General features: G+C 36.5%; 1 protein-coding gene across 3 annotated transcripts in view; it reads right to left on the bottom strand.

Annotated features, from left to right (window-relative positions):
- The window catches only part of GOLGA4 (golgin A4), a 73,139-nt gene that overhangs the window by 30,312 nt on the left and 20,770 nt on the right, over positions 1-22,057 (bottom strand). For all 3 annotated transcript variants that reach the window (XM_088167930.1, XM_088167936.1, XM_014877043.2), the window contains 10 exons: positions 20,129-20,194; positions 18,688-19,002; positions 16,666-16,713; positions 16,277-16,333; positions 12,560-12,658; positions 11,891-12,029; positions 9,166-9,353; positions 8,135-8,218; positions 7,152-7,299; positions 880-1,058 (listed from right to left, as the gene is read on the bottom strand). In XM_088167930.1, coding sequence (XP_088024056.1) covers positions 880-1,058; positions 7,152-7,299; positions 8,135-8,218; positions 9,166-9,353; positions 11,891-12,029; positions 12,560-12,658; positions 16,277-16,333; positions 16,666-16,713; positions 18,688-19,002; positions 20,129-20,194 — 1,323 coding nt within the window. The remainder of the gene's footprint in view (positions 1-879; positions 1,059-7,151; positions 7,300-8,134; positions 8,219-9,165; positions 9,354-11,890; positions 12,030-12,559; positions 12,659-16,276; positions 16,334-16,665; positions 16,714-18,687; positions 19,003-20,128; positions 20,195-22,057) is intronic.

Raw genomic sequence — 22,057 nt, 5'->3', positions numbered from 1 at the left:
AGACAGAAGAAACCAGAACCATCTCTTTGCTCCCTTTGAATAAGTTAAGACCACTTGGAGTGCTTAATAGTAAGCCCTGACAGTTCTTATTTTCAAGCTTGAAGTTACCCATCTTCCTTCTCAAGTCCTTCATAGTTGTAGTAAAGGAAGCACCAAAGTTTATGAAGACTCTTCTTCCAAAGCAAACTTAAGTGTTTTCAGTTCAAATGTGATAATATATTGGAAAAGAAACTTTTTTGTAGCTTTCCCAGTATTCTTATTTCATGAGCCAAAAAGTCAAGTGGTGATACTCTGTGTAGACAGTTATCCCCTTAAAACATTAGTGCATTCTCTTATACTATTATGAATGTCAACACAAGAACTGTAACTTAAGGGTGTTCAAATTTACAGCTTTACAAGGCATGTGAAGTACTCCAGCAATTCCTACCTAAATACACCAGATGAAGTAAATTATAAAAACTTTTAATCAGCAAACAATATGGCAACAAGTTCCTTAACATTTACACGTACTCAGCTAGGATAATGATTAAAAGCTAGAAGTGATTAAAACCCAAGATCCTGGTGGAGATGTGTGAGCTTCCTGTCATTAATCTCTTCTTCTTGCCTCTGCTTAAAGCCTCAAGTGTACTTTTAATAGATAATTTTATTAAATCCTGCGAAGCAAAGAGGAATATTATTTATTTTTACATGCCATTAATGAACTGATTTAAACTGATGGAGCAAAAAAACCTATGAGGAGTTTTCTATTTTTCATTAAGTAAATCTTTAATCACAGAAAATAACGTTTATAAGTTTTATTAACTAGCAAAAGCTTTATAACAGAGTTCTGCCATACTGATGTATTTTACAACAATGGCATAATAGTAATAAAGTTTTTACCTTCATAATCTCAACCACCTCTTGTTTCACTCTGGTTAATTCCCGCTGAAGATTTACTCTCTCTTCTTCACTTGCCTTTTCCACTGCTTTAATTTTTTCATCCATTTCTATCTGCAGTTTTTTCCGGGCTTCCTCTGTCTTTTGGGCCATACTTAAAGCCTTCTCAAGCTCTTCAAAAGCTGCCAAGAAAAAAAAAGAGTATATGATAATTGAGAAATATCTATATATTTTGATAGAAGAATTTCACAAAAAGAGAAGAATGAACTTAGAAATTCATCAAGAATTCACACGTTTATTTTCTAGAAAGGGAAAAGAACTGACAAATAGATGTGAATTTCTTCCAATACATCCTGTAGCTTCTATTTCTTTGCCTAAAATTACTACAAAATGCATAAACCATATTAATGAATGAACTATAACACTCCTCTTCTGCCTACATCTGCTGAGTAAACTTTGAAGAAGTGGAAAACAGCTGCACAAAGAAAGGTAATTCACACTAAAACCAGCAGACAGAAACAAACCAAGAATGACTACTATGCAAATCACTTACTAGTGGGTCACGCAGAGTTTCTCCTGAATAGAATATTGATGTATGGCACTTTATATAACTAACCAGGCACTTTATATACCTAAGAGTAATTCCAAACTGTAAAACTTAGAGAATTGTTTCTTTAAACTGTGTTTCAGAGAGTCCACAGAGATGGCTTTGCTAATTTCATTATCTCACTATTTACATTTAATGTACACTTCTACTAGTGTAGTAGCTGAGTGTTAAGAAGACTGTCTGGTGCGTCTAACTTCACAAATAAAATGTAAAAATTAAAAAAAAAAATAGAGGTTAAGATTTGTTCCCAGAAAACCTGAATAGCTGTAAGTTGATTCAAAAGAACACTCAAGCTGCAGTGCTGAAATTTATTTACTCTTGCACAGGAAGCACAAATCCACTGAAACATATTTTAATTTACAAAATAGAAGCAATAATTCTACAGCTTTATCCATGCTAAGGAGAAGTATTCTAACATGCTTTATTCACTTCACAGATTATAATTTGTATATAAAAAGAAAGGAAATAAATTCCAGTATTGTGGTCTTATTTATTTATTCAATATCCCTAAAACTCACTACAACTGATGTCAGAATCTATACAGAATTACACACGACTAGAGTTCAATCATTATTAGAGAAATCTCTTTTCCTGAATGGATCATAAACGTGAAAAACCCCTGCAGAATATTAGAAAAATTCAGTCTCAGAACACTCTACTATGTGGTTAGTATTCTACTCTATACTCTACAATATGGTTAGTATGTTGCATAATAGAATTTTGGCAGGTAAAATTCAAAATCACAGTGCCAATATTAAGACTGTAATTTATCAGAGCACAACTTCCTAAAATTATATTATTCTATTATACCCTGGACTACTTGGACTCTATTTTGCAATGTTATTTAGTATGCTAAGCTTTCTTCCAATAAATTCTGTCCCCAAAAGAAAATCATAATAGACTCACACATGTCTAGTTTTTCTGATTCATCATTAGTTAGTAGGCATTCACAGCAGTTATTGCAATCTTTGCTTTTTTGAAATTATCTTTAATATCATTCAGACGTGTTTGAGAAGTGAGCAATAATTTCTACTCCACATCTTTTGATAACATTAAAAACTTTTAAGGCAGTGATGCAATTATGCTTTCAAGTAACTTAATTTCATAAAACTGGATTCACACAAATTCTGACCTTTTACAGAATTTTCTTCTGTTTTTTGAGAAAGCCTTTTCCAGACTACTCACAGCAACAATCATGTTTTAAGGCAAAATAGGGCTGTTATTGACCTTGGCAATACCAAAGCAGACCACTGTATCCACTTTTCCACTCCTTGTTCTGCTTAAATGCTAAATCTATTACAAAAAATTAAGATCACTAGAGATTATTTCAAGCAGGAAAGCAGACTAAAATGTAATACAAGCATACACAGGCTTATAGCTCCTTATTTTGCACAGTTTCTCATAGCCCTATCAAGGCATTTGCAACCTGCAATCTGCAGGACTCAAGTTCCCCCCCTTCGCCACAAGGCACAAGTCAATTATGGATACAGCCTGCAGAACTATGTTTGGAGAATGGTAATGACTTCCCTGATGCTCCTCTCAGTCCTCATAAACACAGGCCAAGCAAAACTGGCAAAGTCCTTCAGTATTACAGCATCATCTTTTTAAAAACCAAATAAAAAAAAAACAAAAAACAACCAAACAAGCAAACAAAAATATCAAACCAAAAAACCCCACCCTATGGACCTTTGCAAAGTATAGCTTGAAACTATAGCCTGTAAGTAGAAAATCAAGTTATTTCACTTTTCCATACACATTTTCCAATTCTTGTTCTGGGCATTATGTACATTATTTTCAGTTGAGAAACCTGCTAATTCTGCAAAAGGAAAGAGAATACTTTTGCCATAGCCCACAGATCAGCCAAAGAGAAGATCCAGGTCCACAACAGGATATGGAATTGCTGAGCAACATGCAGTACAAAAGCTGCAACACCATAATCACAAGCAGGATGCTAATACAAAAACTGGACAAAAGCTGGTGGTCAAAAAGCCAAGAGGGTATGAAAGCACAAAGCAATACTTGACAGAAACACAGTTAGCTCTCTAAAAGTTAAATTATATGCATCTCAGGCACATTTAGCCCTTACACAAAACACAACATTTTCATTCAAAGTAGTTATTTCTAGTGTAGCTGGACACAACCAAGTTCAGCAGAGGGCTAAACTATCATCAAGCAGACAGAATGTTGTCTCTATTACTTTTAATCTGTGAGAGATTTTAATTCTATCATGTAATAAAACATTAAATAACGTCCATGTTTTTATTTAAATACACCTACTCTGAAAGCAGAGAGTAAAGGCACTGCCTCTGCATTCTTCTCCAGCCTGCAGAACTTTTGTTCAGGGAAGATCTTTCATTGGTTAAATGAAGTCTCAGAAAGGCACATTAGCAAGTCAGCAATAGAAACAAGCACATCAGTAGAATCTCAGGTGAGTGTTGCAAAACCCCATTCATGTGACAAAGCCAGACAAACTGAAAACCTTCCTGTGTAATATGTAAATCACAAAAAATGAGTCTGAGCAGAGTTTAAGGAGCGCAAGGTTTGCAAACCTGTTTTTTATAAAACATATGCTGGAGAGTTGACTGCTTCACCTGTGCCACTCCAAAGTACCAATCTCGGCTCCCTTTGCCTTTTCCCTCCCACCCAGAGAAACACCCAGGTGCACTGCAAAGCCTTCTGGTTTCCTCTGCTGGCGCCGCACATCTTTTCTCTTTGCCTACAGTGCCTCCTGGTGCTAAAAATTGTGAAGGAAGCAAACCAGCTCTGTAAACCAGCTGGCAAAGGAGGGATTGCACGTTCAATTTCTGAGGGCTGAGAGAAGGTATCGTGTCCGAATTTTGAAAAAAAAAAAAAAAAAAAAAAAAAAAAAGGTTGAAATCATTCCTGCGGCCGATTTGTCCATCTAGGCAGGATTTTAAATGCATAGTCCAAGTTTCTTTTTTTCACTGAAGAAAGGTGCAAAGCATATGTTAATTAAGCTTGCAAAAGAAATGCTGCCTACAAATAGGATTTGCTTTCTAAAGACTTTGTTTGCTCATAGAATATAAATAGGTCAGTAATCTACATCCTGAGAAGTCATAAAGTACTTATGGTAGGTAATCTCAGGAGAAACAAACTTAGTTTATCTGGAAATTTACAAATATTAAAAAGATCTTTGTTGAAGTAAAAAAAAAATGTGTTGCAGTTATCTCAAGTAGAAGCGCCTGAGAAGCACAGAATTTACTTTTTAGAACCCAGTTCAAGCACCCAGTTCAAGTGTGATGTAAAAAAAACCAGAGCCCTTACCCCAGTCCTGTTCATACAAGGCTTGGGAAAGGCACCATGATTCACTTATTGGCATGTGTGGATGCACAAAAACAAGATGCTCTGTGAGATTTCAACATAATGTACCTCTAACTACAAAATAAAAAAGAACTTCAACTGGGGAGACCAAGTCACAGTTTACACAACACAACAAAAAATAAGCATACATATCTTTTCACTATTTCATTATACAAAAATGCATTCACATTAAATCAAACACTGGAACAATTCACTTAAGTCCTGATTTACAAAGAAAAATGCCAGAGATGTACCAGTAGGCATGATGACATAGAAAACTATACCACTTTTTAGTCTCTAGGCAGCACTACAAAAGTAAATTTCAAATGTATAATGCTTATCATTATTTTGCTACAACATAAAGGAAATTAATATTTCTACGTCATTCCATGAATTCACGTCTTCACTAAACCATGATTAAAAAAAAAGATGTCTAGAATTTAACAGTCTAGGTGCAGTCCTGTGCAGTGTGGTCTATGATGACCCTAGTAGAGCAGGGAGGTTGGACCAGGTGACATACTGTGATCCATTCCAACCTTATCCATTCTGTGAAAGTCACCTCACATCAACTATCCAAAAACCAGAACTTTAATTGTTGACCTAAAATACATGAAATTGCCCAATGCATAAAACCGTTCCAATTCAAAGGTTGCAGACTAAAAAGCAAATTCATGCTCTCCCAGTATGCAAGGTGGTTTTCTCAAATAATTTAGTTCAACTGTATTGAACCACACTAACATTGTAGATTACAATATTTTTTGAATGTATTAAGCCAAGGATGTAATAGAAAAATCTAATACAGGTCATATTACAATTCTGTCTTAAAAGCAGTGTTAACTAATTTTCCAAGGGTTCCAACACACATATATACATGCTTAAAAGACTGTAATAAATAAATGTACTTAAAGGTAAAGTTACTTATGATACTTATGCACTGTAAAATGAACCAAAGTACTTAAAATTTTTGTTTTGAAAAGAGAACATTTAACACACAAATCTCCCCCTAGAAAAGTCTAGTGTACTCAACACAACATTCATTCAAATTAAATTACTTCTCTTATAACAGAAAGTTTTCCAGTTGCCTACAGAATCATCTCTAATCTGATTTCAGCTCCTGGCCAGGCAAACTTGAAGAAATTACTGCATTAATTGGTGTATATATATAACACATTAATAATTCATAATAGTTTCTCCTGCCTTAAAAAACACTATTGCAAACAACTATGACAATAACTTCATGTCTACAGAAATATTAACAGGTTATTCATCTTCTTTTTTTAATCATGAAAAGCTTCCTACTCTCCCAGTACCAAACAAAATATAACTTTAGCAGGACTGACTGACTTCTGAAATATGAATTTCCAGGACTAAAAAGACACATGCAACCTTGAAAGGGCAGGAGAGGAAGATACCTAATCAAAATGTTTGTTACTTTGACAAGATGGATGTTCTAGCTGCTATTCTGCATTACAGCAGAATGATCTATGCAAATTAATCTTTAAAATTGCAAGGTCTAATCTAAATCTATATAGATTTAAAATAAACCACTATGAACTGTATTGTTTGAACTCCTCATTGCTTTTTAGAGAAAGAAAATATGTATAATATTTTATTCAAAGTAACACCTGAGCTTCTGCTGAAAGAGTGAGCTTCTTTACATGCCCATAAGAACAAATTAAATTATTCTAAAAGAATTCTGATGTAGTATAAAACAATTTCAATGTTTAAAAAACAATGGTTTAACTTCACACAAAAGAACTTCAAGCACACATAATGTTACCTAATTTCCATAAAAAGCAAACTACATCATAGAACAGTTACATAAATGTTCTTCTGTTACAAGCCTGAAGCTAAAGGAATCATCACTTCTGTTTTGCTTAAATCAGAAATGCTTCCATTAAAATAATTCAAAGAAAATGCTTACTAAGGTTATAACATTTTTACTTCTTCACAAACTCTTATACACTCACTACTATGTTTTCTATGTGAATTCCTCATGGCATTATAATGACAATTTATAGGTAGTTGCAAGTTTCTCTTCTTAAGTTAGACCAGAAGAAGATTCCATCGATTGTTTCACCTATAAACAGGGAAGTACAGTTGCCTTTCAGAGGTTTCTTTCCTAAATCCAGTTTTATTGGTAACAAACAAATGAGTAAAAAAGCATCCCTAAACTCTGCTGTCCAGAAGTGAAGTTAGTAATGATGGTAGTACGGGGTGATGTGTAGAACAATAGAAAAAAGAGCACCTCTTAATATCTATTCCAAACAACAACTGTTGAAAAAAAACCACACTGAAGCTTTCTGATGTACAAATGTGAAAGCCAGTAATCTACTTATATTCTTACCAGCTCTTTCAGATTTTTCTTTCTGTTCTTTTAATTCCTCGCCTTTTGTAGTTATTTGTTTGATTCGAGCACGCAGTTGGGCTACCTCCTCCTCCTTCATTTCCAATGTTTCATGCATTTGCCGCTTTGTCTCCGCAATTACCATGCCCTATGGAAGAGGTCCTTGTGATAAAAAGCTAGCAAATAAATAAGACACATATCTGAAACAATTTCAAGCCAGGGCACAATCCTTGCAAGGAATAAACTGTAGTCTGTTATTATGAGAACAGAGATCATGGGATTTTTCTATGGCAGAAAACAGAAAAAGCTAACAGAAAATGCTAACAAAAAGAAGATATGAATAGGAATTATTTTTATGAGCATCCAAAATTTATCTAGTGGTGAAAAGAACTCCAGCAAACATGGACCATCCAAAACCTTCCTCCTTCTAGTATAGATATTTTCCTTTGAAACACGTATTCTGTAAACAAACCCAAACTAAAAGCATTGTAGAGTCTGTACTTCTCCTTTGAGAATACACCATACAATGTTAGTCATGTCATTTACAACACCACCAGAAGTAACTCCAGTAACTTCTGTAATCTTCCAGTAATCAAGATTGTGATTAAATAACTTTCAAGGAGCTAAAAACTGAGAAACTCCTTATCATCTATTGAAAATACAGTTACTTTACTGTTTATTTTTAAATTAATTTAATTGTATCTCATCTTCGTGTGTTTGGGGTTTTTTGTTTTACAGTTGGCATCAAGGAGTATATTTAGTATATCTGCTTCATCCTAAATAATATCACATTGCTGTATTACTTATTACCTAACAGATTTATATCTTACGGTATATATATAAAAAAATTCTTAAGTAGTTTAAACTACTTGTTTATTAAAACATAGACAAAACCATCAGACCTCTAAAACAAGCTTCTAATACCAAGAGCCAAATATTTTGTGTTTTAAACAATCTTCCTCAAAACCTATGGCTTTGTTTACCTTGTCTTGCTCTAGCTGTTCAATCAAATTCTTTGCATCACGTAGCTGCGTAATCAGTTTAGTCTTCTCAGCCATGTGAAGGTCCTAAAAAAAGATCCCAACCACAAGTTGGTTGACAAACAGCTCAGCTTTGGCTCTTATCCTGCACTATCCCTTGGTGGAAGAACAAAGAACACAGTCGAGGGAAACTGAAGTGGGCAGTTTTAAGTTACTTTTCTATCTCCCAGAGGTAGGCTGCCTTATGGCTTGAAGGCTTTGTCAGAGCCTCCCCACACGGAGGTCTGAGTTGCTAAAGTGAAACATGAAATATGCCTAAGATTTCTGCTCTATTACCTGCATCTCAGTTTACAAGAGGATCTCAGCAATGCAACATAAATTATTATTACTAGCCTGGTTGTAGAAAATGTCATTAAAATACTCAAGTGTTTCAAAGCTTTTTCAAACCAGCCTAGTGGTCAGAAATGAAGACATAGATGGGAATCTGGTCTCTGCAACTGAAGTTAAGTACACCTATACTTAGCACATTTTCAGGTTTATGATACCTTATGTATGCTCCACACTCAGCATTAATGGCCTTAAAAGAAAAATTGAGCCAAGTGTTAGTTTAGTAGCTTTGGGATTGCACTTACGCTCCCTATATTGTGATCTCCACTGCCCTACCTTTCTTTTATCTGTTAATTTACATAATTAATGCCTCATTCACTATGTCTTAAAGGTTTAGTTCTACTCCACTTTTCTCACTTTACCTTGTGTTCTGTGCTAAGACAGTCTTTTTCTCACCCCAGTTTCCCACAACTACTTATTTCTGATACCATTCTGATGGTTATTTATACAGTAAAGTTTCACATACTACTTCACCACTCTAGAATAATTGCTGAGTGTATAAATTCCAGGTTGGTTTTGCACATTTATCTCCAAAAAAGTACAGGGACAGTTTGTTACACAGTCTGCCCAATCAATAAATTTTGGAAATACTTGAGTTGTTACTGTATTTTCATGGTTACCTATAAAGCTAAGAGCATTTTCCATACCTTCATTTTCTCCAGTTCCTGAAGCCTCTCTTCCAGCTGTTCTTGAAGTGCCTCTTTCTCGTTGGTTAACTGGGCACAGCGCTCCTTATGTGACCGAATATTCTCCTTACAGCGTTGTAGCAAGTTCTCTTGGCGCTTCACCCTCTGATTAAGAGTTTCCAGTGTTTTAGCAGAAGCTTCAGTACCCTCTATAAGACAACATACCAACGTTACCATATGCACACCATTTCCAAAATGTAGATCTACACTCATCATTCACAATGCAGTGGACTTATAGGTCTCTAGAGAAAGTTGTGTGAAGTCTGCAAAACTTCCCAGTTCCTACTCTAAGTGCCAGAAACATTCTACACATACACAGAATGGTAAACACAGTCTTTCACACCAAGTTAGCTTACAAAACCCCAGTTACTTTATCAGCTTCAAAACAAAGCTATTAATCAACAAGGTTTTTTATGTAATTAAAAAGTCATCATGATTTATAAACCTGCCTGCTGCTACGAAGAGAATATGCACAAGTAGGAAAAAATGTGAAGCAAAGCAAATCACACCTCTCAAGTACCATGCACAGATTCTTGCTTTTCCAAGGCAGGGTATGACATGAGTTCTAAAATATCCAGGTTGGCAATAGTACATTCAGCAGGATAAAGGTTATACTTAGTGCCATTCTGAGTTGTACTATTCATAGAATCAAAGAATGGTTTGGGTTGTGAAAGGATCTTAAAGATCTAGTTCCAACCTCTGCCTTAGGCAGGAACATTTCACAACAGAACAAACTGCTCAGAGCTCCATATAGCCTGGTCTTTAACACTTCAAAGGATGGGGCAGCCACAACTTCTCTGAGCAACCTGTTCCAGTGCCTCACCACTCTCACAGTAAAGAATTTTTTCTCATGTCTATAATTTAAACCTACTCCTTTTCAGTTTGAATCACTGGATAACTAGCATATTCAGTAGTATTTTGCTGTGTGCTTCTGCTTTGATGCTCTGGAGGCTGCAAGAGTATTTGGCATTGTACTGATTTGCATGGCCAAGCTTCAGTAGTGGAAAGGGAGCTACAGGGGTGGTTTCTGCAAGGAGCTGCCAGAAGCTTTCTTCACATCTGGCAGAGTCAATTCCTGGTAAAACTCCAAAGAAAGATGTGCTGCTGGTCAAGGCTGGGCCAATTAGAAATGGGGGGAACGCCTCTGTGACAAAAAATTTTAGAAGAAAGAAAAATAAGTTATTGTGCAATAATTGCAGCTAAAGAAAAGCAAAGTGAGAACATGTGAGGGGAAGAACTCTGCAGACATGAAGTGAAGGTCTGTGGAGAAGGAGGAGGTGCTCCAGGCACGGGAGTCGAGATTTCCCTGGCACCTGACACCATGGAGAAGCAGCTGTGTCCCTATAGCCCATGGAGGACCAAGGGGATGCAGAGATCCACCCACAGCCCGTGGGGCAGCCCTTGCCAGAGCAGGTCGATGCCTCAGAGGAGGCTGTGACCCCATAGGAGGCCCCTGGAGAGAGAAGCCCACTCTGGATAGCCTGTCCTTGAAGAACTGCACCCCGTGGAAGAGTGACCCGTGCTGCAGCAGTTTGGCAAGGACTGTTGCCTGTGGGATGGGCTCACATTGCAGCACAGGGAGCTGCTGCCCAGGAGATGGACTCATGCTGGAGAAGTTCTTGGAGAACTGTCTCCTGTAGAAGGAATCCCACGGTGGAGCAGGGGAAGGACTCCTCTTCCAGAGCAGCAGATGAAACCACAGGTGATGAACTGACCATAAACCCACATTCCCTGTCTCCCTGCCCCACTGGGGAAGGAGAGCCAATTCAAGCCTGTTTTGGCCACGACGGTATTTAGTGAGGGATCTCTCCCAAGCCTCATCTCAACTTATGAACCCTTCTTTAAATTTTCTCTCCTCTGTCCAGCTGTGAAGGAGAGTGAGAGAGACACTTTGGTGGATGCCTGGCACACTACAGTCCAGAAAACATCTTAAATCAAAACTTTTCATTATTGACTAAGTAGTACAGAAACCATGGCACTAGATAAGAACATATCTCACCTAACACTTCATATCATCTGTACATGTAAAAACCATAGCAGACGCTGAACAAATATAATTTCAAGATGTATGTTTACCTCTGTCTTAACCCTACCTTTTATGAAGGGTACCAATGAAAGACACTTACTATATGTCAGCATTATAATGTCCCCTGCTTAGTAATCAAATATACACAACACTGAGAATCTCATTAATTTAAACAGTGTCTGGATGTGAGGAACACTTAGGTTATTCAATAGTAGGAATATCAAAACTGATCTTAGTTTCTACTTTTTTTTTCTGATAAAACAAGAGAAAGAAAATCCCAAATTCATAAACAAAAAGACAGAGACTGGCAACTAATCTGCTCTCTAACTCCAAGAATAGGTCCTCACTTATGGGAGACAGAATCTTTTAATAGTATTAAGCTGGGATAGTAAGAACACCTACCAACAAAGCAATAATTAAAATGTTATTATCAATATTGACAAAGAAGACATACCAGATCTGAATTCTTATGAAAATTTCGTTTCTTAAAAGGGTTATCCTGTCCTCTAGCAGCCAGATGGCTTTCAAAACAGTTATTTTCTTCTAGAAAATATATCTTTACTATGACATGGTCAGCCCTAAATATTGTTACTCCATCATAAATAACAGCAGGTTTATTCCCCATAATGTAAGTTCTCTTGAAAAAGCCACAATACCTACCATTGCTTCCTGGTTCCACAATATTTTCTGCACTGACTTCTTTCGTTGGGCTTTGAACTTGTGGTTCTGATTGGACGTTTTGATCAGGCAATTCAGTGCCTGTCTGACCATTCTGCAATCTCTGCTTCAGCAACGACACCTAAAACCAAAATCTTCTTTTTGTTTAAAAAATCCAATGATTCTAAGCAGATAATTTTTTTCATCTTTAAAACTAGAAAGAGTTAAATTAATGTTGATATTAGCAAGTAGAAAATGGAAAAATCTGTCTGAAATTTTTAACCATTTTTAAAAGACAGAATTATGCTTCCAATTAACAAAAATAAAATTACTATGGGTAGAGAAAGAAAGACCAATTAAGCAAAGTATATTAATTTTGCCAAAGCAATTTTAGATCAGACACCTGATAATGTCGATGTTTTGATAACAAAAGTATCACAAAAGTATTTAAGTGCAAATCAGTCAATCATATTTAACATGAGTGAGATTTTTACAAAGGTATCCTGTACCACAAAGACACACTCAATTTCTAGAAAATCCTAAATTCACAAGAAGCTTTACAATTTCAGAGCAATTATAATAAAACATGGATATGCATTATTGGAAATATATAAATAAAGAAGAAAAAGTAAGAAGAGCAGTTTTAAACATCTGCTGGGTAAATGAACTTACCTGAGTTTGCAGGACACTAATAAGTTGATCTTTTTCTTCTAAAGAAGCATCAAATTCCTCTTGGAGATGTTTCTTAGCTTGTTGATCCATCTGGAGCTCCTGATAATACAAACACATCTCAAATGAATACTGAAATGTGAACTCAAAAGACTTACAAAAATATTATGAAATAATATCAAAAATACCTCTTTCATAGTTGTGATCCCAAAATACTACCACAAAGTGTGTATTTATTTTTACTATGTAACATTCCATACAATATAATAAGAATATCCAATTATAATACCAGCATTAAACAGCAAGAGTTGAGATTTGATGCAAAATTATCAAGGATTCTTTTTCCTTAAAGTAAATTTGTATAGGGATCATTTCAAGCCTGCTCCTGAAAAACTGTCTTCCATGCACACATTTCTCCTGGAAACTGAAGACTGCACTTTCATAGATTCTTCGTTTAGCCACCAAATTAAGTGCAGAAATATAAAATTCATTATGCTCATTCAATATTTCACCATTCTAAAAATTACAAATACTATGTGTAAGAGAAGAAAATCGGTCTTTTTATTCCAAGAATGTGTCTCAAATGAGAAAGGCAGAGAATGCCAAATAATTTAAATATGTGGCTTCACTCTATACCTACATGCATTTGTTTGGCTGAACACTCTTAGAAACTTGTAGATATTGCCTAAATTCATTAGTAGGATCTACAGAGTCTTGTAACATATTTTCTGAAGGAGATATCTTCTAATTATTTCCTGTGCTTTTAAAGTTTAAACATTTAAATTTCTTTAAATAATTATCATTCTAATAGAAAATAAATGTACTTAATTCACATCTAACTGCTTATTGAGAGAGCCAGAACCACACATATATTACGCAAGCAGTGCAAATATTTTCAGAATTTTTTTAATATTTTTTCTTTATATATATATTTCATCCATATATATCTTCTCCATGATTTACCCCAGGAAAAGAATGCTTCTATGACTGTTATTCTGCAAAGATCACTTGTATAAAAGCAATCACCAACCATAAACATGAGTTCCATTAGCCAGGCAAAGACAGAGGAGGATAGAAAGAAAGGATGAAAAAGCAAATGAAACAAAACAGAGCACTGGATGCTTCCTGTGCTGCTTTCCTCCAACTGTAAAACTTGTTTTAATGCTGTCTTGCTGTCTATCCCTTACCTCCAACAGTGAATGCCCTGCACAGATGAGGCTGATACCAGCTTTGAAAACCACAGCTCTATGAGCTGAGCCTACCCAGCCATGCACAGGCAGGACAGTGAGGGAAAGCAACATGCCAAAAACCATTATTCTCTTCCCAACTATATCCACCTCTTAACACCTCATGTTCTCAGCAATTACTGATCATGCTTCTGCTTCTGAGCTTTAGAAGCAATTCCTTTCAAACAAAGCAAAGCAGGCCAGGGTGAGAAAAAGTGTCAAAGAGGTTTATTGAAACCAATACAGAAATGGTCCTCTTTGGATCCCAGAGTCCCTTCTGATCCTTTTCTGAGAAGGAGAGCACTGAAGACTGCTTTAAGACTGGTTTTGAGTAATTACTCCTAACAGAAGAAAACTAAGGTAAGCAAAAACACATTGACTTCTAGGGACTGTGTCACACTGTCAATTTAGCCTAAAGGAAGATCAGTTATACTCTTACATGGCCTTCTTAGAAGAAGCTTGCCTGATTCAACATATTCATGGGGGAAATGGCCAGCATGATGAAGAAAAGGATTACTAAAATTAATTTCTGATAACAAATTACTATATCAATGAATTAACTACTTTGGACCATTTTAGCTTCCACAATGGAAATTATTTGTAATTTTTCCTTTGTTGTCTGTTTTACCTAATGCTGCAACACCTGGGTTTCCAAAAGATTAGAAAAACACTTTTTGAAGTGTATTAATTAATGAAAAATAATTTCAGTGGTAGATTTGAAGTAATCTTTAAATTTACAAGATTGGTAAGAATGAAATTAAATTTTGCACAATATATACATACACAAAGGTATATATATAAATCAGAAATATATGTATAACTTATCTAGATATATGAATCACAAAGACTATGACAGAAGTGAAAAATAAAATGCACATGTCCAACTCTGTCATATGCCAAAGATTTAACTCTGTTCCACATATGCCTTCCTGACTTCAACAAGTAGCAATAAACTGGAAAACTAATCCTACAGGAGCTTGCAGATATAGATCTAGCACAGAATAAGCTTTTTCATTTGACCTTGTAGAGATCTGGAAAAGATACAACCTTGGTAAGCCAATTCTGACAGTAATGCAATGGTTTTTTCCCCTCCTATGCACTGAGAGTTTAGCTTAGGATATGGTGACAGCTTAGGATATCGACATATCCTTTAGCTTAGGATATGTAGACCAGGCTACAGCTCAGATGAGCATGGTGCTCCCAGCACTGACACACAGTTCTCAGCTGCTGGGGCAGAAACAGCACAGATGTGAACCAAAATGCTACCCCACTAACACACAATTCACAGCACGTTTACCTGTATTACTCCCAGGATCACTGCAGAGTGCCCAGCAATTTGCCAGTGACCTCCCTTGAAATGACTGGCTGCCTGACTAGTAGCTGCTCGTGGGTGAGCTTGAGCCTTGAGTACACACTTGGCCAGATGCTCACAGCCACCACCCCTCATTATGAAGGGGACAGGTTTTGGTTCTTGTCTGCAGGGAAAACATCCAACTGCCTGGATGAGTCTCCCTTGGCAAATGTAGAAGTCTCCCCTTCCAGGCAAATGTGGGACCTCACCATGGTCTAATGGCTCCTGCAACCTCTATGCCAGAACCTCCATGCCAGTGCTGCTGCTCAGCATGGCACATGCCAGAAGGAGGTGTGCAGTCATAATACAAAGCCTGTGACTTTGGCCTAAAGGGTACTCAGCTCTCCAGCAACATAAGAGCATGGACAGAGACCTTTACATGCCCATCTCCAAACCTGGTGTTGCACTAGCTTCCGAGGCAATAAAATGGCTTCAGCTTCACTTTGTGCTTCACTGGGACTTGACAATATGGTGTTTTTCAACTTGCCCTTTTAATCTGTTTTGCCTGTTCATCTATACATGTTTTTACATCCATTGTGTTTATTATCAATACCAAATACACCAGAGCTTCTCCTTTTAATTTCACTATAACCTAAGGAGGCAAGACATAACACAACCTAATTGATTTTATGATCGGACCTAAACTGTACTAAAATCCATAAAACAATATAAGTATTACAACTGAGATAAAGATGTTTTTTTTATTATCCTAATTTTTATTTCTAGTCATTGAAATCCTTATGAAAATGTGCCTATTACTTGTGTTTGCCTGAATTAGTACTTATTTTACTTATTACTTATTAGTTACTTATTTAGTAACAGAAGAGCAACAAACAGGGACATCTGTGGCTGGGCCCAACAATACTGGAAGAACCACACATACTTCTACTTATTTCACAGTGAACAAGAGAAGTAGTTCAGTTGGTGATGCACTGCTCTGTCTCAGACTATAGCAATAAGCTGCTGAATGGGAAGCAAGCCAGAGGAGTAACCCCATATAAACAAACAAAACGAAACAAAAAAGCAGTAAAATACCTTGCTCTATAATAGAAAATATTTTGTGAACAAAAAGTCAAAAGCTAGGCAGAAAACTATCCTATGTAGGTGTGACATAAAATAAACGTGATCAATAAAGGAAATTACCTCTCTCAGTTCTCCAATTCTGCGAAGTGCTTTATCTTGGCTTTGACTCAGAATGCTCTTAAGAAAAAAGGAAGAATAAAGATCAGGTGTATTAAATGTAATTTTAAAACGGATAAATAAATTTTAAAAAAAATCACAGATGTAATGATTTGTTTCTCTTTCAAGTCACACTTCATGTCAAATATTGTCATAAACTGGTGCAACAAAAAAGGCTGGAGTACAAGACTTCCCAGTTATTTTGACAAATTAATTTTACCTTGACTTCCTTAGAAATCCCAGCTAAGAAATCATCTGTTACATACACACAACACACAGAAAATTAAATCTGAATTGTCACTACACATTTTAAGATTCAAAAAGGCATGCAGAGGACAAAAAGTAATGCTTACCTGGAGCTTCTTCTTTTCCCGCTGGATAACTTGATAAGCAGACACTAGCTAAAATACACAAATTGGATATAAAGATGATAAAGATGATCTGTGTATAGCCATTAAAATAATTTCCTTAGTTGTATTACTACCTGCATTTTCAAACTCTTCACTCCACTTGACAATGCTCTTTTGATAGAAATGTACTTAAATTTTCTTAATGTTCTCTTTTTCTATCTATAAAATGTCTCCAATGTGTTAGAAAATACAAACCTACATGACAAAACAATGATGTTACTCAGCATTCACACACAGTTTTCCCTTCCCTGAGACAACACACCACATACCATTCTTCAACATGGGGGGTCAAACCCAATAGTATCAGAAAGTTACATCCCAGACAGCCACCCCACAGGGGTAACCACTTTTAAGAGTACATGTCCCAGGGAGATTAAGCAAAACTAATTTTACAAAAAGCATGCATTAAAAAATACATTTCTAGATTTAACAAAACAAGGTGTAGTGTTCTCATCCCATAAGCTTTGCATCTATTCAGCAAAGACAGATTGAAAGTGGAGAGTATTTCCTCTCTCACTGTAAGCTGGCAAAAAGAATAACTCCACAACTGAGTTTATTTAAATATTTGATTACAACTGCCAAGTAGCATTATGCTGAAGTAGCATAATGGCACTTGGAATTACAACATTCTGTTTTCAAATTGATTAAAAATTTAAGAAAACTAAATCTGGAACACTTAAACCAGAAATCAGTAAATCAAAATAGATCTTCAAATTCTTATTTTAAAATAAACTAAACATTTTCAGAATTCAAAATTACTTTTAATTTCAAAGTCATATTTATTTTTCCCTTTTAAGAAAATCAAAACTGCTACGGGTGGTTTCCTTTACCATATTTTTGAAATGCTAACTTTCCATCCTACTTTAAGAGGGAAAAAATAATTTTGCAATTACTCAAAACAAGTTTCTTCCATGCTCCAGCAAAAAAAATCTTTTCAGTTGAACTAAAGAAACTCATAAAACCAAGGGAAAAACCCAAGCCTTTTTGACAGAGAAAGTTAGGACTTGGTGGACAGATTACACTAATACAAAAAAACCCAAATAACCAAAAAAAAGCACTAAAACAAACACACAAACTGAATAATTTTCATTTTACCAACTACTATTCACAAAAACTTGAAAAATATACTTATTACACTAGCTGTAAGTTGAAGAAAAATTACTGTGAGAAAACTGCTTTTTCAGGCATATGCTGAATACTGCAGTCACTGTATACATATTTTAGAATCCAGGGATTTCAACAAAAGTCTGCACAGGAATTTTTGTATTTAATATATATTAACTGTAAAAACAGTACAAACATCCAGTTTTAAATACAACACACTCACACTTCAAAAAATAACAAAAAACCCAAACAAAACCCCAAAACTAATTTAAAAACTCATCAGCTAAACAGCTTTATTTTCCCCAGTAATTTGGAAAATGAGTAATAAAACTACTCATATAATTAGTTTTCACTAAAACATAAAAAAAAAAAAAAGTTTTAATTAATTCCTCCCAGGGAATACCTGGAAATTATGAAGAACAGAACTTGTTTCTTGAAAACAAAATGCTTGCCTATTGCACATGGGTAGAATATACACTGTGCATTTCAAGAAAAAGTTGCAGAAAAAAAATAAATTTGCTAGTATGGGAGTACAAGTCATGCTCATCTCTGTAGTGAACTCCACCCCCTGCTAGATTAAGTTGAAATCTTAATAGGCCTGCTCTGTGTAACCATTAATTAATCTCTACTGCTGACATTGGGAAATTATTTACAAACAAGAGAAAAATATTTCCACGTTTTATTACCAAAAACCATTTGACATATCTAGGTCAAAAATACTTGGAATAATTTAACTTCCGTGTCAGCTGTAAGTTGAAACATTTATTCCAAACAGGAAAACAAAAAGATTGTCCACTGCTTTAGTATCTGTTAGCCTAATCTCTTTCCCCTTGCTGCCTACTTACCAGTCACATTGCCTACCTCTGAGTATTTTCCCCGATAGTTGCCCAAGCTGCGCTCCATTCTACGCAGACGCTGCAGCAACTGCTCTTTGCTGAAGCTGTCCATATTTCCCAGAGGCTCTTCTGTTTCACTTTCAATGTCAGAAGGTGAATCAAAGGTGGGACTGACTGTTTCCAAGTCTAGTCGATTCAGTGAGTCTCTTGAAGAACTTCGTACTAGGGATTCTTTAGAAGAAGACCGAAATAGGGTCTCTTTTACTGGGCTTCGAAACAAAGACTCCATGGAGGGAACTCGAAGCTGAAGCCTCTGGGCAAAAGACTGACTGTCACTTGGCTGCAAAAATTCAAAGAAAGTAATTATTTCTGTGCTGCTTTTAGGCAGGCAGGCAGACAGACATACTAAAGTCCAGGAAAGAGACCTGACCCGTGCAAAGAAATATGCACCAAATAGCTGCCACTCCCTTAAAAGAACCATCTCCTTGTGCAGAAAAATCAAGTGTGCAACTACCAGATGTGCGCAATTTCAGATGGCAACTAAATCTGATGAACTACAGCTCTGATTTAAACTTTTAGAAGAATGCATTTCTGTGTAATCCCTCTAAAAAGTGAAGGATGTGTGACTAATATAAATGGTTGTTTACTATTGTCTCAAACTTAAAAAATGTAACTGACTCACTTCTTGATGTTTTACATAGAAGACTGTATTTATCTCAAAGATACAGATACTTTCCTATGATATAGGGAACAAATTAATGGTAGAATTCCTTGTATGATAGTTAGTTCTAGCAAGCCATCTTGAACAGTCCTTTACTTATTTTTATTTTAAATGGCTGTATGATTTTTACATAAAACGAAATTATTGATTTATATAGCTATAGTACTTACTTCATTCTACACCACAAGATCTGTGCTGTGATAACCTATACTGCTGGTGCTACAGAAGTGATGCAAAAGCATTGCTGCACGATGTTGCCCCTACAATCAAATGTTGGAAGGCACGTATCAGAAGCCACTGCTAATCCAATTTCAACAAGCTAAACGTTTCCCTGAGACATATTAAAAAATAACCTACATCTTTATCACTAGTGACAATATTTTTAGCCTATCAGTTCTTTTCCTCCAGCTAGAAGGTAGCTTTCCAGAGATGCAATAGGCCCTCTACTTTTGAAAGTGAGTTTAATGCTTTGTATCCTATGCTGGCTGTGCAACAAGATGCATCTCAATGCTGGCAGTCTGTTACCCAGTCCTTACAAAAAAAAAAAAAATAGCTCCACACAGCAGTGGCAATACCAGCTAATGGGATTAGCAAACACACAAACAAAATATCTGAACATCCTGACAGGCAAGTACTTATCATCCCTACTTCAGCATGAAGATATATACTGGACACTTAAGCCGATGTAACACAAAGACAACAAAGCAGTGAAGGTGGAAGCAAACCCCCCATGCCCTCCATGTACCTGTGGAGTGACAGGTTCACTTCCATTGTTTTCTGTGGATCCAGGAAGTGGTTGTTTATTCAAGTTCTACAGGAGGTAAAAACAACCATTAGAAGAAACAGAGTACAAGGACTGTAATTCAATGATTCCTAAAAACAGCATCTGTGCTTTTCTCTTTGCCTGTGTTTTTAGTACTTTCTTTAGAAAGCTTATTAAGATGTCTTCATGCAAACAGGCTAGTTTGTTAAATTCAAAACAGATTGCTGCAATATGCAGAACTACAAAGCAGCTATATGTGCATGGATTAGTATGAGACATCTGCAAATACGGATATCTCCAATTAAGTAATTCATAACGATTATTTATATAACATTTATGGACAAATCAAAGACACACCAAAAAGACAAAATTATAGCAGGAAAAATCTAATTGATGACTAGTATTTACAGCCAATATGAGTAAGAATTGGCTGTAACACCATCTTTCTCTGTTTCAGTGCACTGGGGTGACAGAAACTACCTGGAAAAGAAGTGCTGGTAACAAACTGTTTCAAACTCCAACAAGCATGGGAAGAAAATTAGATTTTATAAAGAAAATATATCTTGCATTAAACTTTTGCATTCCCAAAGAAGGGAAAACAAAACACACACACATTTAAAAAACCTCACCCAAAACAACAAAACCTATACAACAAAAACAATAGTCTTGAATTGGTTAGTTTGTTTGGTTTGGGTTTGGGGTTTGTTTTTTTTATTGGTTTGGGGTTCTTTTTTACAGAGTTTAGACATTTCTGTTCCTAGCCTGTCTATCCTGCTTTTCCTGTGTCCTGTGTTCACTTTTTTTAGCTCAGTTCTAATTTTCAAGAAGGATAACCCTGGAAACTACAGGTCTCTGAGACGCACTTCATTGACTGGTAAAATTATGGAGATTCTTTTTCTGAGAGTTATTGAAAAACAACTGTGAGACAGAGCAGTCCTTGGTCACAACCAGTAATGGGTTCACGACAGGACACTCCTGCTTGCCAAATCTGATTTCCTTTTATTAGAAGGTTACCTACTGAGCTGACAAAGGGAAGCCACTTGCTGTAATCTTTCTGGATTTCAGTAAAGCTTCTGATACCGTCTCTCACTGTCTCTTCCGGACAATATGTTCAGCATACAGCTGGATAAACGTAACATGCAGTGCGTGAGCAGCTGGCTCATGGATCGGGCTGTGATGGTGACATCAGTCAGTGACATCAGACTGGTGAGCTGTCACTAGCAGGGTTCCACAAGGCTCCACCCTCAGCCCTGTGCTCTTCATAAATCGCTTGAATGTAGGACTTGAAGGTACACTAAGTTTGACAATGATAATTAATTGGGAGAAGCTGTTGACTCCCTTGAAGGCAGAAGCCCTGGAAGAGGAGGTCTCAGCAAATTAGAGGGCTGAGTAATCAGCAACCATAGGAAGTTCAATGAAGACAAGTGCCAAATTCTGCACCTGAGATGGGTCAACCCTGGAAGTACAGATAGACAGGGGAACAAGACACAAGAGAGCAGCACCAAGGAAAGGGACCTGGGGGTCCTGGCTGATGGAAAGTTGAATGTGAATCAGCAGTGCCCTGGCAGCCAGGAGGGCCAACCATGTTCTGGGTATATCAGGGACAACATCACCAGCTGGGCAAGGAAGGGGATCGTCCTGCTCTGCTCTGCATTGGTGCAGCCTCACCTCAAGTGCTGGGGGCAGTTTTGGGTGCCACAATATAAGAAAGATACAAAACTATTAGAGAGCATCCAAAGAAGGGCTATAAAGATGATGAAGGGCATTGAGAAGCTGAACAAGGAGCAGCTAAGGTCACTTGACTTGCTCATCTTGGAGGAGACAGAAGGGAGACTTCATGCAGTTTACAGCTTCCTCATGAGGGGATGTGGAAGGACAGAAGATGTGGTGACCAGTGACATGACCCAAGGG

This window comes from Sturnus vulgaris, chromosome 1 (assembly GCF_052056855.1).
Source record: "Sturnus vulgaris isolate bStuVul1 chromosome 1, bStuVul1.hap1, whole genome shotgun sequence".
In the NCBI taxonomy this organism is placed as follows: Eukaryota; Metazoa; Chordata; class Aves; order Passeriformes; family Sturnidae; genus Sturnus; species Sturnus vulgaris.
The sequence above is the reverse complement of the archived record's forward strand: the minus strand, read 5'-3'. Positions and strand labels throughout refer to the sequence as shown.